Source organism: Oncorhynchus mykiss, chromosome 19 (assembly GCF_057628025.1).
Source record: "Oncorhynchus mykiss isolate SJ-2025 chromosome 19, ASM5762802v1, whole genome shotgun sequence".
Classification (NCBI taxonomy): Eukaryota; Metazoa; Chordata; class Actinopteri; order Salmoniformes; family Salmonidae; genus Oncorhynchus; species Oncorhynchus mykiss.
The window spans coordinates 37,299,037-37,317,741 of record NC_143040.1 but is presented as its reverse complement, the minus strand read 5'-3'; the positions used below and the strand labels follow the sequence as shown (position 1 = coordinate 37,317,741).

Genomic DNA, 18,705 nt, shown 5'->3' with positions numbered 1-18,705 from the left:
ACTGTACTATGTCCAAAATGCACTGTTTGTTTACCATTATACAGCCAACAGACACAGACCGTGTGGGATCTGGTTATGCTATGATGATGATCATTTGTGTTGATTTAGTAGAACCAGCTGGTTCATGAACATTTTCTTTGAGTATTCCTCCTTGGCCAGTTGCCACACTGACACAAAAGACTACCTGTGAATGAACACCTACAACCTCCCTCCTCCTATCCCTCTGTCTCTCCCTTTGGTGCTTTTGTCGTCCTCTAGACTCTGTCATGCTGCATTGACCTCTGTGTTGCAACAAATGGTTAACTGTCTGTTCCTTGTCTGTTCCAAACAGCCCTGCATGAAAGCAAGTAAACTTGTGTGAATGAGTGCCTGAGGGAAAATACAGGTGTGTGTGTGTGTGTGTGTGTGGTTTGTGCTGTGTGTGTGTGTGTGTGTGTGTGTGTGTGTGTGTGTGTGTGTGTGTGTGTGTGGGTATCAGGGAGGCTGCTGAGGGGAGGACGGCTCATAAGAACGGCTTGAACGGAACAAATGAAATGGCATTAAACGCATGGAAACCATGTATTTGATACCATTCCACTGACTCCGCTCCAGCCATTACCACGAGCCCGTCCTCCCCAATGAAGGTGCCACCAACCTCCTGCGTAAGTGTTCTGAGAAAGTTCCTTATAAAAATCCTTCCAGGAACAGTATAGCAACATTTACGAGGGATAGTTCTTCACATTTTTAATTGTAACATGAAACAAACATTTTCCTTGCTTGTTTCAAAATATTTGAATAATGTTCAGAGTATATATAAAAAGGGATAACCAAGAAAAACTTCCAAAAAGACTAATTCAAGGCAAAACATTGTTGGAGCAACAAAAAAGGCAGAGATCATTTATTATTTGCTCACTTGCTTAGTGTTCGGAGTAACGTTGTTCTTAAGCAACCTTTTGAAAGTCATTTTGCTCTGGGACTGCTTCTTGCTAGCTGTAAGGGAGTATAAAACCAAGTATATTTGCATTGTTTTGGTAAGGAGGACTGTCATTTTAAGTTTCACCCCTTATCCTCCTGCTGTAGGTCAGTCAGCCGGATGTTTACAGGGCAACTTTAGGATTAATGATAAGATCATAAAGTCTCTCTGTTGCCCAGTGGCCTCTGTAGGGTTTTCATTTCTGTCTATTGTCAACCTATCAGCCCTCTACCTTCACTCTCTCTGTGTGTGTGTGTGTGTGTGTGTGCGTGTGTGTGTGTGTGTGTGTGCGTGCGTGTGCATGTGTCTGTGTGTGTCTGTGTGTGTGTGCGTGTTAATCACTGTGTGTTGTTTGGCAGGTCCGGGTCAGACGGTCGGTTACCAGTCTGCGAGTTCTGTCTGTCTGTCGGTGTCGCGTGTATGTGGCAGGGGCGTGAGGCAATCATTCCAAACAGCAATAACATGGCCGATTAGCACTCAACACCCTCCCCCTCCCCAGAGAGAACACACTCAGCAACAACACAGACCTCCACCCACCAGCCTTGTGTGTGTGTGTGTGTGTGTGCGTGCGTGTGCGTGCGTGCGTGTGTGTGTGTGTGTGTGTGTGTGTGTGTGTGTGTGTGTGTGCGTAAAAGATGCCTCGTTTGCTCTTTATAGAAGAGCTGTTTTCTATTAGTGATGGGTTGGCTACAGTAAGTAAACACTAGGCATGTGGACTTAGGAAGAAATTCATGTAACTATGAATGTCTTCCTAATGGCCCTAAGAAGTGGAGACGTGCTCTATCATGTGATGCAGGTCAATGGTCACCCCAGAGAGGAAGTCTATAGAAGGCAAAAGGCTACTGGCTCTGAGTGCACTGCACATATAAACATGATTTGTTGGGTTAGTTTGTTGATTTTATAGTGCTGGAACCAAACGTGTGGAGCCTAAAAACATAGGATGAGGATAGTGCAAGGGAGACTAGAAGCTGTGTTCTCCAACCAAATTAGGTCTCACTGGACTTTGGGAAGAAACCTGAAATAAGCTTTTGGACTGGAAGATTAGAGAGAAAGGACTCTTTCTCTGTCTCTCCCACCCATCTTCCCTTTGTCTATCTCTCCTCATGTAACATGTTGACCTCTGGATGTCCACTTAATGATTGAGCCAACTTTTCACTAAACCATCAACAGTAACAATGGCTCTCACTAACCATTAACAGCCATATCACTGGGTTAATGATTATACTGTAGTCAGTTGCAGCTGAAACACTGAGGTAGATGGATGTTGGAGTTTGGTGAAGAACAGCCTGCGCTCTCTCTCTCTCTCTCTCTCTCTCTCTCTCTCTCTCTCTCTCTCTCTCTCTCTCTGGTATTAAGACAATATAGTATAAGTTGCAGGTATGGCTAACCTACAGACCAGCAGCAGCTTTCTGAGGGTCTGCAAAAAAGGTGTAAAATGCAGGCATACGTTCATGGGAGTATTCTTAGATGTGTGTTACTGCTAGCTGCATTTCCAGGTCCCTCTTTCAAATACTCGTTTCGACGTCTCACTATGGGATTCCCTGATAGGCGGATCACTGCAGGACGAACCAATCACACAACTCCTGTCAGGGAGACAGACCGGGTTGAGTGGCAGAAGCGGCGAGTCCTTCCCTGCCAGTCGCCCCACCGCTGGTTATTCTCGCTCTCTTTCTCAATAGCCTGTGATTGGGGCTCGTAATTCGGGGCATTCCTGCATGTGGCAATACCACCACCTACTGTACTGGAGCGCCCGTGGCCCCGCCCCCGCCCCTGCCTGTGTACTGGAGGCCTAGCTTAAAAATGGACCACTATAAGTATGAAGAGGGGTTCCTGCAGCTGCAGGAATTCCTACAGAATGGTGCATGAACGTTTTACTTTTTAGTTTTGGTCCACCAGCTTCAAACAGCTGTAAAAAAAAAATATATATATATATTTTGTTGTACTTGAAAAGATATTTCACAGCCATTTAGATGTCACAATGATTCCCTACACTAATCAGTGCTTGTTTTCTCACATAAACTGAAATTGAGCAAACAGTATAGAATTTTTGCAACCAGAAAAGGACCAAGCGATTTCCACTAGATAACACAACCACAAAGTCAGAACAGCTTTCCCATTTTGACAGATGCTGCTCCGGCGGGAGAAATCAATAGGAAAATATCCCAATACTGTGAAACACTATCATTTCACTATTACTGCAGACACTTCATATATATATATATATATATATATATTTTGAACATTTTCAGAAATTCCAAAGCAAAAATCCTATGTGTTGTACCTTTAAACATACAAAAAAGGCTAGTGAATTTGCCAGCTTGTCCCAATGACTTAGCATGAGTTTAGGTTAGCATGCTAATCGATTAGCATGCACCCCAGCCTGGATATTTTTGTCAGTTAAACATGACAAACTGAATACATTATGTACAGTATATTAACGCATCATTATCAAATATTGTAATGAGGAAACATTTGAGAAGTGAATGGCCAACATATTCACTCCAAAACAGGAGTTGATTTTCTCTCAACTCGGCTCAAAAACATCTGCCATGTTTTCCAAAATATTTTAGAATGGCAGACTCATCACATGACCAATATCTGTTCTCTGATTGGAAGATTCCAAAAAATTGCCCACTCGGTGGCACTGCTGATCAAAATTGCTCAGTTTTATGGAAAAATGTTGCAACAACCATTGCCGCAAGGCCAGCTAAACCACCAAACTAGCTTTTCTACCTAGCCAGACTGTAAAAATGCTAGCTCTCCTCTCTCATTTAGTTCAACCCACTTTCCCTCGTGACGCGTTGAGTAGACTGACTGACCTAGCTTCACAGCTCAACTGTCAAGAGCGACGCTTTGTTCATTGAGAGACAAAGAAAGCACATGCTTTCTCCAGCTGGCATTGTGCGAATTAGCTAGGTTTTTAGCTTTTTTTTTTAGCTTTTACCTTTCTCCTCTTTCTCTATGTTCACTTGTTTGTGTTAACTAGACCGACCGGTTTAGCCTCACTGCATTAAGTTCATGAGAGAATATCAGCCCAAAGTCGAACAACGCAACCATTTAGGGATGCAGGATGGGTAACAGTGGTTTTCACCGCGGACCAACCCAATCGTTGAAAATGTAACAAGTAGTTTTGGGTGTCAGAAAAAAATTAAAAAGTGCATTCTTTTCTTTAGGAATGTAGTGGAGTAAAAGTAAAAGTTGTTAAGAATATAAATAGTCATGTAAAGTGCAGATTACCTAAAAAACTACTTGAGAAGTACTTTAAATTATTTTGCTTTACACAACTGGAGGAAGCTCATGTTCCGTATGCTTACGCTTAACATGCTGTCTCACTCTGTTCGTCCAGGCAGCTGGTTCACTTCAGTCGACATACAGGACGCTTATTTTCACATTAGCATTCTACCAGCACACAGGACGCTTCTCAGGTTTTCCTTTCAGGGCACAGCCTATAAATATCTCGCTGTCTCCTTCGGGCTAGCACACGCTCCACGGACGTTCAGCAAGTGTGTTGGACAGCTCTAGCACCCCCGAGTATCAGGGGACGAAGAGTCTTCGCCTACATCAATGATTATTTGCTTTGCTCCCCGACACAGGAGCCAACCGTGTGAGACACGGTTTCCCTTAAAACCCACCTCTTCGAGTTCTGGTTCAAGATCAACCAGAAAAAAATAGCTGTTTGGTGCCCACACAGAGAGTAGAATACCTAGGTGTCACGTTGGATTCTCTCCTCTGTTCCACAGTGGTGCACTCGGTCACGTTCAGTACGCATCTCAAAGTGCTGGAGTTGATGGCGCCCTCATCTCCGTAGTACCACTAAGACTACTGAGGATGAGAGACCTCCAGCGTTGGGTATCTGCCCAACATCTGTGCACACCACGTCACCTCAATCGAAAGTTAAGGGTGACCACAGAATGTCTCTCGGCTGTCCGACATTGGAGAAGCCCCTCGATCTTTGATTCAGGCACTCCCCTACGGTTAGTATCAATGAGGAAAGGGGTTATAACAGGCACACTCACGGTGTGGGGGGGGCACAGTTTTACGAAGGAAGACCAGTAAACGGATTGGGGTCCCCACAGTTACGCCATGCTATTATAAACTGCCTCATACTGCTGACATTGTTCCTTTCATTGAAACACTTTCAGCCTTTCCTTCAGAATTGTCACATCCTAGGGCCTCCTGAGTGGTGCAGTGGTCTAAGGCACTGCATCGCAGTGCTAGCTGTGCCACTAGAGATCCTGGTTGGAGTTCAGGTTCTGTCTCAGCCGGGTGCGACCGAGAGACCCATGGGGGCGGCGCACAATTGGCCCAGCATCGTCTGGGTTAGGGGAGGGTTTGGCCGGCAGGGATGTCCTTGTCCCATTGCGCTCTAGCGACTCCTGTGGCGGGCTGGGCGCGGCGCACGCTGACACGGCTGCCAGGTGCACGGTGTTTCCTCCGACACATTGGTGAATAAAATAAAAAAGACAAAATAATAAGGAAAAATATAAAAGAAAAAGAAAGATCCAATACGACTGTGGTGGCATGCATCAACTGCCCGGGTGGCACTCGCTCTCTGCGTCTACACAGACAAGCTGTCAATATTATTCTGTGAAGCAGAGCACACCTGCTCTCACTACGCTCGACTTGTCTCAGGCGTGCTGAATGTGGGAGCGTATTTACATATCTCTCCCTTATTAAAACTGCTTTGCTGATTGCAGACCTGCAAAGCGAGTGAGTGAGCTGCACGCACTGTCCGTCCCCAATTCGTGCCTACAGTTTTCCCGGGGTTATCCAAGGGTTACTTAATTGGATTTTGGTTTCCACCCGCCACTCTTCTCTTCTACGGAAGAGAAAATCGTCTCTACAGTTTGTGTCCACAACATGCTTTGCACACTTACTTGGATAGAACAAGAGCATTACGTAAGAGCGACCAACTCTTCGTTTTTTGGGCACCTTCCTACAAGGGTCGGCCCTTCTCTCGTCAACGGCTATTCCATTGGACCGTGGAGGCTATTATAATTGTCTTATAATACCAATTGTTTATGGACCCCGGACAGCCTGAGGGCTCATTCCACTAGAGGAATGGCTACCTCTTGGGCACTGTTCAAATGCATCTCTTTGCGAGAGATTTGCGATACAGCATGTTGGGCCACCTCTCACACATTTATGAGGTTTTACCAACTGGATGTCACTGCACCTTTGTTGGTGCATCCTGTCCTCAGTGACAAAGCCTCTGAGGCAGTGGTGGAGTGGTGCCTAGAGAAGTGGGTACACTTCAATTTAGCTATAAAAAAAAGGAAAAGCATCCTGTGTGAAAGTTTTTATGAGAAACAGTTATAAATCCTATATTGGTCTTTCAGAGTCAGGCCAACAACCCAAGCTGTACTGTGCAAGTAGGTTAATAGTAGGCCTACTATTGAAACAGATACAGTAAATGAGACTCAACTGAGTCAGGAGAAATTGACAGATTTCTTATTTTTCACATTTCTTTCAGGTTTTTGCTCTCAAAGTCACACTTCCATAGAAAAACAACAAATTGGGCGGTCTAAGTCAATAGCAATGCTTAAACCACATCAAGAGACAATTTTTGAGGTCTGGGAAATAAATGTAGATTTTTTTTCCCGTGTGTAATTACTCTTCAATTCAAGTGCACAGGCACTGCTGTTTGCTTAGGGGTGTTTCTGTAGCACATGAGATGTCGTTTCCAAAACAAATGGCCACTGGATTGATGCAAATCATCATGATATAATTTTGGCAGGTAGGCATAGGCGACTTTGTAGCTAGTTAACATTTAATTAAGAAGGTTTTTGGGAAAGCCTTTCCCTCTGTCATAAGCGCCGCTATATTTTTTCCTGTTACTTAATTGTTTGAAACCTGGACGTTTTACATCCTATAATGAGGCATGTCTTACGTTGCTTCAAAGTAGCCTATAGCCAAAATCCCACCATAGAAACCTGGATGCAATTATTTTACAGACTTCCTCATATGCATTCTCCTGTACTTATTGGTTTTCTTTCAACTTTCTTTCATTGTCTAGCAGCCAAAGGCATTATCCTAGTCATATTATCAACCCGTGATAGTTGTTGCATCTTTAGATCTCCCCTCTTTCTAAATTTAGAACAGATCTTTCCATCTTTGTTCATGAAACCGCTCGCGTGTGCGGAGCGCATTTAAGAACGGTGTTTTCCCACAAATGTTATTTTGGAACATTTGGGTGTAGGCCTACCGCCGCGTGCACATCCCCGGGCCTAAAATGTGAATAAATAATAGGTCAGCATTGTAAGCGAAACGTTCTGATCTGTTCCATCAGCCTTATTAATTGATACGGCGTAGACCTCCCCTACACTACTTCAACACACATTGTGGGGACTAAGAAGTGAGTATACGCAATGCCCACTGAAAGATTAAGTGGGTACCCCGTGTATACCTGCGTATACCCTAAACGACACCACTGCTCTGAGAGGTGATATTGTTGGGACTACCCTGGCTTCGGGAGACCACGTCTGTGATGCGAGAGTCGGCCATAACCCATTGTGAGACATCGAAACATGTATTTGAAAGAGAACTCAAGGTTACTTTTGTAACCCCCTGTACTCTGAGGAGTGAGATGTCCCAGCGCATTTCTCTGCTCGCAAGAGGGCAAAGAAGAGAGACATGCTCGAGAATAACCAGAGGGTCTCCGACAGACGTTGTGTTATTGGTTCTTCTTGTAGTGATCCTCCTATCAGCAAATCCCATTGTGGGGCATCTCACATCTCATCTTCTCAGAGAACCGAGGTTACAAAGGTGACCTAGTTTCTCCATTTGTTTACTCATGTCCAGATTCTTAAGATAGTTGCAGCATGTTAACTGCGCTGTTGTCTATGACGAAGCTATCAGCTGTTGGTGGATGAGATGACCCGCTGTGTCTCGTCCAGTCTGTTATCCTGTCTGTCACTCTCTCTGTCCACCTCCCTCCCTGGATACTATCAGCCCCTCTGGATTCCTCAGTATTAAAAGAGGAGAGGAGTACAATACCATCACCCGACCCACCTTCCAACCTTACAGCATTTACAACTCAGCTCAACTTTCGAAACACAAGAAAAAATCTAGGCTATTTTATCTTCCACACAAAGAAATACTAAGCATTTAAATAAACATTTAATAAATAGATTCATCTTAGATTCTATGCTCTTACATGTAACTTGGTTGAGGTACTTGGTGAAATATGAGATTGTATTAAATGTATCAGAAATATGATTCTGAAGTCAGTCAGAGTGAACAACAGTTGCTGGATACTTGAGATACTGTACTGTAGTTGTCTGGTCAGTGGCTGGGGGCACTCACCTGTTGATCACCTGTTGTTAGCCCTGCAGACACATGTGCGCACGCACGCACACACACACACACACACACACACACTTAGAGACACACACAAGCACACACACAAGCACACACACACACACATACAAAACACAGTACTGTCAGCCTTCAATCCCATAACTCAAGTTGATTCCTTTTCCCAGCTCCTTCAACTTCTAACCTGCTCTGACCTCCTTTGTTTTCTAAAGGTTACTACAAGCTCCACTCCGTTGATCCACATGCGTTCGCGTGGGTAAAGTGGGATTTCGTGAGCAGCATACACATTCACAAAGGGGCGACAGCAAAGGTTTTTCTTCTTGTCATAATATTTTGTGAAAGAGTCACTTCACTAGCTAGTAGTAGCTAGCTGGCAGCCTGGCTAGCTGGCTTTAGACTGGCTAAAAACATAGCACGCTAGTTAGCCTTTTTAGCTCCCCACATCTCCATGTGAAATAATATGATTTATAATTAAAACAATATGCCTTGGCAAATATTTGTATCCTTGCCGGTGTAACCTAAAACATTATCCCATGCTGCTTATGTATTTATTCCCATATCAGCTAAAAATACAACATCATCGTGTTTTGGTCACGGAGAAAAAAAGCACATGGCTAGCTAGTTGGCTCCAGTAGCTTCTTCTTAGTTAATACTTGGATTATTTTTGGTTGGTTTAGTGTTTGAACTGTCGCTGGGATTATATTTGGCTATTCTGATGATCAGATATACTGGAGATCAGATCAAGGAACCAAACGACAACACTGCCCCCAGAGATGACTCCATTTTCAGCTAGTGCAAAAGTATGTTGAATGCCGGAGCGTATATAAACTCGGCAAAAAAAGAAACGTCCATTTTTCAGGACCTTTGTCTTTCAAAGGTCATTTGTAAAAACCAAATAACTTCACAGATCTTCATTGTAAAGGGTTTAAACACTGTTTCCCATGCTTGTTCAATGAACCATAAACAATTAATGAACATGCACCTGTGGAACGGTCGTTAAGACACTAATAGCTTACAGACGGTAGGCAATTAAGGTCACAGTTATGAAAACTTAGGACACTAAAGAGGCCTTTCTACTGACTCTGAAAAACCCCAAAAGAAAGATGCACAGGGTCCCTGCTCATCTTTACGAACATGCCTTAGGCATGCTGCAAGGAGGCATGAGGACTGCAGATGTGGCCAGGGCAATAAATTGCCATGTCCGTACTGTGAGACGCCTAAGACAGCGCTACAGGGAGACAAGACGAACAGCTGATCGTCCTCGCAGTGGCAGACCACGTATAACAACACTTGCACAGGATCGGTACATCCGAACATCACACATACGAGACAGGTACAGGATGGCAACAACAACTGCCCGAGTTACACCAGGAATGCACAATCCCTCCATCAGTGATCAGGCTGTCCTCAATAGGCTGAGAGAGGCTGGACTGAGGGCTTGTAGGCCTGTTGGAAGGCAGGTCCTCACCAGACACCACCGGCAACAACGTCACCTATGGGCACAAACCCACCATTGCTGGACCAGACAGGACTGGCAAAAAGTGCTCTTCACTGACGAGTTGCGGTTTTGTCTCATCAGGGGTGATGGTCGGATTCACGTTTATCGTCGAAGGAATGAGCGTTACACCGAGGCCTGTACTCTGGAGCGGGATCGATTTGGAGGTGGAGGGTCCGTCATGGTCTGGGGCGGTGTGTCACAGCATCATTGAACTGAGCTTGTTGTCATTGCAGGCAATCTCAACGCTGTGCGTTACAGGGAAGACATCCTCCTCCCTCATGTGGTACCCTTCCTGCAGGCTCATCCTGACATGACTCTCCAGCACGACAATGCCACCAGTCAGACTGCTCGTTCTGTGCGTGATTTCCTGCAAGACAGTAATGTCAGTCTTCTGCCATGGCCAAACGAAGAGCCCGGATCTCAATCCCATTGAGCACGACTGGGACCTGTTGGATCGGAGGGTGAGGGCTAGGGCCATTCCCTCCAGAAATGTCTGGGAACTTGCAGGTGCCTTAGTGGAAGAGTGGGGTAACATCTCACAGCAAGAACGGGCAAATCTGGTGCAGTCCATGAGGAGGAGATACACTGTAGTACTTAATGCAGCTGGTGGTCACACTAGATACTGACTGTTACTTTTGATTTTGACCCCCCCTTTGTTCAGGGACATATTATTCAATTTCTGTTAGTCACATGTCTGTGGAACTTGTCCAGTTTATGTCTGTGGTTGAATCTTGTTATGTTCATACAAATATTTACACATGTTAAGTTTGCTGAAAAAACTCTGAATCTTGCGTCTCCATAGAGCTTGTAGTAAGCTTTACTTGGATGTGTCAGATACTTTAATGTTCATTCCATTTGATAAGTACCTCCTATGTCCCCTCGTTGTCATCTTTGCCTGCTTAAAATCTTCCTGAGAGACTTGCTAACCATATGCTTTTTACTACTGGTTAATGTGTGGTGAAGACTTTGTTTACTTCTCTGACTCCTTTCTCACTCGGCCAGTAATGCCTTTCTTTGGACTCTTTCTCAAGGTTTTTGACCTTGAGGTGAAGAGTCACTTCACCACTAACCACTAACACCCTACGCCCACTCCTTCCCTCTGTTCCCCCCCTTCTCCCCTAGATTTAGTCAGTGTTAATCCAGCCGTGAGTGACTAAATCTGTTTCCTAAATGGCATCACATTCCCTATATAGTGCACTAGTTTTGACCAGAGCCCTGTAAGCCCTGGTCAAAAACAGTGCACATACATACAGTTGAAGTCTGAAGTTTACATACACCTTAGCCATATACATTTTAACTCCGTTTTTCACAATTCCTGACATTTAATCCTAGTAAAAATTCCCTGTCTTAGGTCAGTTAGGATCACCACCTTATTTTAAGAATGTGAAATGTCAGATTAATAGTAGAGAGAATTATTTATTTCAGCTTTAAATTCTTTCATCACATTCCGAGTGGGTCAGAAGTTTACATGCAGTCAATTAGTATTTGGGAGCATTGCGTTTAAATTGTTTAACTTGGGTAAAACATTTCGGGTAGCCTTCCACAAGCTTCCCACAATAAGTTGGGTGAATTTTGGCCCATTCCTCCTCGCAGAGCTGGTGTAACTGAGTCAGGTTTGTAGGCCTCCTTGCTCGCACACACTTTTTCAGTTCTGCCCACAAATTTTCTTTAGGATTGAGGTCAGGGCTTTGTGATGGCCACTCCAATACCTTGACTTTGTTGTCCTTAAGTCATTTTGCCACAACTTTGGAAGTATGCTTGGGGTCATTGTCCATTTGGAATACCCATTTGCGACCAAGCTTTAACTTCCTGACTGATGTCTTGAGATGTTGCTTCAATATATCCACATCATTTTCCTACACCATCTATTTTGTGAAGTTCACCAGTCCTTCCTGCAGAAAAGCACCCCCACAACATGATGCTGCTTCATGGTTGGGATGGTGTTCTTCGGCTTGCAAGCTTCCCCCTTTTTCCTCCAAACACAACAATGGTCATTATGGCCAAACAGTTCTATTTTTGTTTCATCAGACATTTCTCCAAAAAGTACAATCTTTGTCCCCATGTGCAGTTGCAAACCGTAGTCTGACTTTTTTTATGGCGGTTTTGGAGCAGTGGCTTCTTCCTTGCTGAGCGGCCTTTCAGGTTATGTTGATATAGGATTGGTTTTACTGTGGAGATAGATACGTCTGTACCTGTTTCCTCAAGCATCTTCACAAGGTCCTTTGCTGTTGTTCTGGGATTGATTTGCACTTTTCGCACCAAAGTACATTCATCTCTAGGAGACAGAATGCGTCTCCTTCTTGAGCGCGTGGTCCCACGGCTGCGTGGTCCCATGGTGTTTATACTTGCATAGTATTGTTTGTACAGATGAACATGGTACCTTCAGGCATTTGGACATTTCTTCCAGGGATGAACCAGACTTGAAGAGGTCTACAATTTTTTTCTGAGGTCTTGGCTGATTTCTTTTGATTTTCCCATGATGTCAAGCAAAGAGGCATTGAGTTTGAAGCTAGGCCTTGAAATACATCCACAGGTACACCTCCAATTGACTCAAATTATGTCAATTAGCCTATCAGAAGATTCTTAAGCCATGACATCCTTTTCTGGAATTTTCCAAGCTATTTAAAGGCACAGTCAACTTAGTGTATATAAACTTCTGACCCACTGGAATTGTGATACAGTGAATTACAAGTGAAATAATCTGTCTGTAAACTATTGTTGGAAAAATCACTCATGCACAAAGTAGATGTCCTAACCGACTTGCCAAAACTATAGTTTGTTAACAAGAAATCTCCAACCTAAGTGTATGTAAACTTCCGACTTCAACTGTATATGGGCTAAACGTATCCTTTTTCTAGTATTAATGTCAGAGGTCGAGGCAGTCTTTGCGAGGTTTCCACAGCTAAGCTTTAACTGACGTGTATCTCAATCGTTGTGCTCTATGTTTAGCTTATCATGCTCCAGTGTTGAAGTACCAGTCCTCTAGAAATGTAAAAACATCTGATCTCACCACAGATAATTCCTCCGAGACTCCCGTCACACGCGCACACCCACCCACACACACACACACACACACACACACACACACACACACACACACACACACACACACACACACACACACACACACACACACACACACACACACACACACTATCCTTGTGGGGACCAAGCAATTGATTCCCATTCAAAATCCTATTTTCCCTAACCCCTATCCTTAAACCTAACCCTTAACCTAACTCCAAATTCTAAACCTAACCCTAACTCCTAAACCTAACCCCTAACCCTTAACCCTAATTGTAACCCTAAACCTAACTCCTAAGCCTAAACTAGCCTTTTTCCTTGTGGGGACTGTCAAAATGTCCCCACCGTTACCTTGTTTTACGATCCTTGTGAGGTCCCATCAAGGATAGTAAAACCAAAAAATACACAGACACACACAGCCCCCTCTGATGAGCTCAGTATATGGCAATTTCGGGACCACCCTCCACTATAGGATGAAGTTAGGTTCAGTGTTTCCTGAAAACCCTCTGATGACCTTGCCTGATAATGTTCAAGGTTTTATTGTTCAGTAGAATTGCATGCTGTGAAGAGAAATGTCTGAGTTGAATTGGTATCGTGCAATGACTCTCATAAAAGTTGACAAACCAAGGGTCCTCCCTCCTCTACCCCCTCTCCCCTCTCTCCCAGACCCCCCACAGCTGTGTGTGTGTGTGTGTGTTTGTAGTCTATAGAGCTAACAGCCTGTGTGTGTGTGTGTGTGTGTGCGTGCGTGCGTGCGTGCGTGCGTGCGTGCGTGCGTGCGTGTGTGTGTGTGTGTGTGTGTGTGTGTGTGTGTGTGTGTGTGTGTGTGTGCGTGCGTGCGTTTGTTTGTGGTCTATAGAGCTAACAGAGTGTGTGTCTGTTCGTGGTCTATAGAGCTAACAGAGAGTGTGTGTGTGTGTGTGTGTGTGTTTGTTTGTGGTCTATAGAGCTAACAGAGTGTGTATTTGTTCGTGGTCTATAGAGCTAACAGAGAGTGTGTGTGTGTGTGTGCTAGCCTACATTGCAAGATGTGTCTTGTCTGAACCTGTGCATGGCAGCGTCTCTGAGTTGAGTTGTTGAGTTTGTGTAAGCACTAGAGCTAACAATTGTGATTGTGGAGGCTCAATAGTTACCCCTCAAAAGGAGGGCAGTGCAAACTCTCTCTTACACAACCACACGCACACACAGGATTTTCCAGTGACCCTCTTGGACCCCATACTGACACAGCTGACCCGTAAGAAGGAGTAACCATGGCAACCCTTTTGTCCCCTAGATGCAAGAGCTGGAGCAGAGGGTTACAGAGTCTGACCAACGGGCTGAGAGCGCCGAGAAACGGGTACGGCAGAGTTTTAAAACCACGGCTTCAGTTACTGGAGAAGCTTCAGTCGCCTCAAGTCGCCGCAGCACAGTCTGCCCAGAGTCAGGCTCGTCTCCACTACACACAAGTCAAAAGAGATGTTCAGAACGTTCTCTCTCCTTCACCTTCTTCCTCTGTCTTTGTCTCGCTCTCGTTCCTCTAAGTTCCGCACTATGCCCCGTATATCTATCGAGGCTCGACTTTTTTTGTCTCCACTACCGAGAGTCAGAGAAAGAGCCCGCTTATTCCCGTCTACCTTGCGAGTCTGTGAGCATGTAATCCTACTGTAGTTAATGATCTATTACAGGTCCAAGTCATGGAAGAGAAGCTGAAATCTGCAAACATGCTACAACCCAGCGAATCAGAGAACTCGTTGTACAGAAGGTACCAGGAGCTGACCAATCAGGTGCAGGAGAAAGATGCTGTGATAAAGAGATTAGAGGTGCAGCTGGAAAAACAGGTATGGAAGTTATAGTGTGAGTCACAAATGGTTTCCTATCCCTTATATAGTGCACTACTTTTGAGCAGAGCTCTATGGCCCCTGGTCCAAAGCAGTGCACTACATAGAGAATATGGTGCCATTTGAGAAGCAACCATAGATAAGGAACATACATGTTCATTTATGTTCATAATGATGTGGGTTTTGATAAACCCCTGACTAACCCTAAAGCCCTGTTTTCTTGGCCTATAGATCTTAGTCAGAGCCCAGGAGGCTAAGATCATTGAGGAGAAGGCTGCTAAAATCAAAGACTGGGTTACATTCAAGCTACGAGAGGTAAGCTCAAATACAGCAGGCAGTATTGTTGTCACGATACCAGTGTGTATCACAATACTATGAAGTAAGGAAGAAAAGGACACAAAACGTGAATTGGACTTAATTTCCTGAGGAAAATAGTCCTAATGTAGGGAGAAAACAGCCTTGTGTTGTCACCCAGTGTCACATTTGTTTACTTTGCACGGTACAGATGTAGGACGTCTTTTCGAGACAGTTTGGAGGAAAATGACCTGACTGTGCTGCTGCTCCAGTTTCAACTATTCTGCCTTATTATTATTCGACCATGCTGGTCATTTATGAACATTTGAACATCTTGACCCTGTTTTGTTATAATCTCCACCCGGCACAGCCAGAAGAGGACTGGCCACCCCACATAGCCTGGTTCCTCTCTAGGTTTCTTCCTAGGTTTTGGCCTTTCTAGGGAGTTTTTCCTAGCCACCGTGCTTCTACACCTGCATTGCTTGCTGTTTGGGGTTTTAGGCTGGGTTTCTGTACAGCATTTTGAGATATCAGCTGATGTACGAAGGGCTATATAAATAAATTTGATTTGATTTGATTTGAAAATGATCCTCCAGCAACAGGACATTTGAATTATTATGTGGATTATAATGCAGATGCATTTTTGTTTTTGAAGGACCATCGGAGTTTAGCCTGCTTTGTATGTTCTCTTTTTGGCAAGGAACATTTTAGTATCACAATACTGGCATCGTGTACAGTACATGTAAATCCAATATGGACCAGCCAAGTCAAAGATTTCTTTGCCATTATTTCAACTGGAACACAAACATAGGGTCATGATCAGTTGATAAAGACAATGAGAACAATTCACTCAAAACTTCTACTCATTGTTATCTTCTTTCTGTACGGTTCTTCAGATGGAGATTGAGAACCAGCAACTGAAGGTGTCCAACCTGAAGCAGGCAGAACAGATCATGATGCTGCAGGACAAACTCCAAGGTGATCCTCCTTCCACCACAGCTGTACAAAACTCATGGGAAATTCAGTTAATCTACCCAGAATACTCTCTGAGAGTGCCACACTCTGTTTTAATAGACAGACACCCTCGCCCAGAGGCCTTGGATGCTTGCCAGCTGCTAGTCAACTGTTTTCCCCGCAATAACAACTACAAGGATCTGTCCGAGTGGGAGTATGTAGATTATGAAGAGAAGGGGGCCCAGCACAGAGCCATGGAGCACACCCTATGTTACTTTGATAGTAACACCCTATGTTACTTTGATAGTATGTTGGCCTATGTTCTACAGAGCATGTTGTGATATTGCCAAAAGCTGCAGTTGTGTCGCTAGATTGACTATATTTTCCCCTCTTGTTCAATAGCTATCTTGGAGAACCCTTCATCTCCTGGACCACCCACCTCTCCTTCCACCGACACCCACCAGGTACCCTGCAGCCCCTTATACCCCCCAAGATGTCCAGGGACCCCGCCTGTCCAGGAGGAGACAATCTGGGGAAGACAGACAGGCATAGGGGACAGGTCAGAGCAGCACTGTAAACGGAGCGGTGACCGAGGGGACAGAGACACAACAGGCCACGGCACAGTGACAGTAACCCTGTCAAACACTCCCTGTCTGGGCAGCAGGGGCAGGGAGACTAGGGCTGGACCTGGTAGTCCTGTTCTAACCACTCGAGGTCAAGACCAACCACTAGGTGGTGCTATTCCCAGAGACCACTCCTCGGACGAGCTCAGCAGCAAGTTCCGCTCCCAAAGTCTCCGCTCCTCCTCCTCTTCCTCCTCCTCCTCTTCCTCCACCTATGAAACAACCCACGGGGGTCCCAGTATCCCTGACACCCCTACCCCCACCTCCACCCCTAAAAGCCCTCTCCTCTGCCGTTCTCCGTCTAACTCCCACCCCTTCCAGACCACCGCCCAGACCCTGGCTCTACCCTCCCATACTGGGACCAGCATGACCTTACCCAAGGTGTGATACGTTCTACATTCCTAACTAGTGGCCCTAATCACCTGTCATTACAGTGCTCTTTCCCTTGCTTGTATCTGTGCACCTGTGTCGTACATTCCTTGTGACTCAGGGATTCTTGGAAAACGGAACAATCTGTACTTTTTCCCCCACATTGTTTCTTAGTATTAACAACATTTGAAATACTGTATATATTTTGATAGACAAAGTATCGGCTATCACACAATGTAAAGGAGCAACCTCCTAATTCTCCGTCAGACACCGTAAAAGGCATTTAATTTTACATTTACATAGGCCTTGATTGTTTAATTCTAACTTAATATGTAATACAAATCTCTGAACGTATTTTTGTATTGTTTAATAGCGCTATACACTGAGTGTCCAAATCATTAGGAACATCTACTCTATCCTTGACATAGACTGACCAGGTGAATCCAGGTGAAAGCTATGATCCCTTATTGATGTCACTTGTTTAATCCACTTCAATCGGTGTAGATGAAGGGGAGGAGACAGGTTAAAGAAGGAGTTTTAAGCCTTGGGACAATTGAGACATGGGTTGTGTGTGTGTGTGTGTGCCATTGAGAGGGTGAATGGGCAAGACAAAATATTTAAGTGCCTTTGAACGGGATATGGTAGTAGGTACCAGGCGCACCGGTTTGAGTGTGTCAAGAACTGCAACGCTGCTGGGGTTTTTCACGCTCTACAGTCTCCCGTGTGTATCCACCCAAAGGACATCCAGCCAATTTGACACAACTGTGGGAAGCATTGGAGTAAAAATGGAACAGCATCCCTGTGGAAGGCTTTCAACATCTTGTAAAGTCCACGCCCCGACAAATTGAGGCTGTTCTGGAGGCGAAAGGGGGTGCAACTCAATATTAAGAGGGTGTTCCTAATGTTTTGTGCACTCAGTATATAATGCTCCAGGTCTAATTTCATTAGTATTTAGGCATGTTTTTCTAGATTCAGAACTTGAATCAACATTTATAAAGCAAACATTCTGCCTCAGATCAAGCACAGCAAATACTTCAATAGTTTAAGCATATGTTGCAGAACAGTGGTAAAAATGATCTTAGGGGTCATCAGTGACGGAGCCATCAGTGACGGAGTTGACAAAGTTGACAACAAATACTCAAAACAGACACATTTTCGCCTCTAAATATAAAAGATGAAAATAAGCATTTGTTAAAATCCCCAGTGAAACTGAACCATTCTATCAGATCTTTCAGCAATCTGACAGAATTGAAGTTAAGCAAAAACCTGACAGGGTTTGTATTTTACAGAGTTGACAAAATGGCATTTTTCTTCTTCATTTCAAGTGGCATAAAGAAGTGTCAATGTAGAGTGGCGTTATGACTAAAAACCTCATTAAAATCAACATATGTGAACCAAAATTCGATTTTTAGGGAGCTGGAGTTGACAGTTTCTGCTTGCAACCATGGTGATTTAAAAAAAAAATGGTATGAAGAGAACTTTACAGACCTTGAGTGATCTTGTTGCACGACATGTAGTGAGGACATGAACAAGGGGTACTTATGGGGAAGCGAACCCTGCTCATTCCTGATTTCATTTAGGATTTTAAGACACATCTGAAGAGAAAAATATTCCTTAAAGTTAGAGAGAGCTATTACAAGAAACTACACAAGACCTTTTTCAGTTCATATTCATTAATGGCAGTTTCTAGAATTCTAAACACTTTTTGGGGGGGAGAATTGGGATCCTTTGCTTCGGACAAGGGCATTTCCAGGCATAGAGCCGACATGGAAATGAATACTCTCGAAAATATTTTGAACATTCTAAAAACAAATCTTTCCCCTTATAGAATTGCCCTAAATGTAATTTTTAGCTCAA

At 44.3% G+C, this 18,705-nt stretch overlaps 1 protein-coding gene across 4 annotated transcripts in view; it reads left to right on the top strand.

Moving 5' to 3' along the window:
* The window catches only part of plekhh1 (pleckstrin homology, MyTH4 and FERM domain containing H1), a 65,103-nt gene that overhangs the window by 16,269 nt on the left and 30,129 nt on the right, over positions 1-18,705 (top strand). For 3 of the 4 annotated variants that reach the window (XR_016488915.1, XM_090210938.1, XM_090210939.1), the window contains exons 3-7: positions 14,065-14,127; positions 14,456-14,608; positions 14,840-14,923; positions 15,799-16,162; positions 16,259-16,860. Coding sequence is in view for 3 of the 4 variants with exons in the window: in XM_090210938.1 (XP_090067064.1) it covers positions 14,065-14,127; positions 14,456-14,608; positions 14,840-14,923; positions 15,799-16,162; positions 16,259-16,860 (1,266 nt within the window). In the remaining variant the exon portion in view is untranslated. The remainder of the gene's footprint in view (positions 1-14,064; positions 14,128-14,455; positions 14,609-14,839; positions 14,924-15,798; positions 16,163-16,258; positions 16,861-18,705) is intronic. The other variant, XM_036954595.2, reaches the window with a different exon arrangement.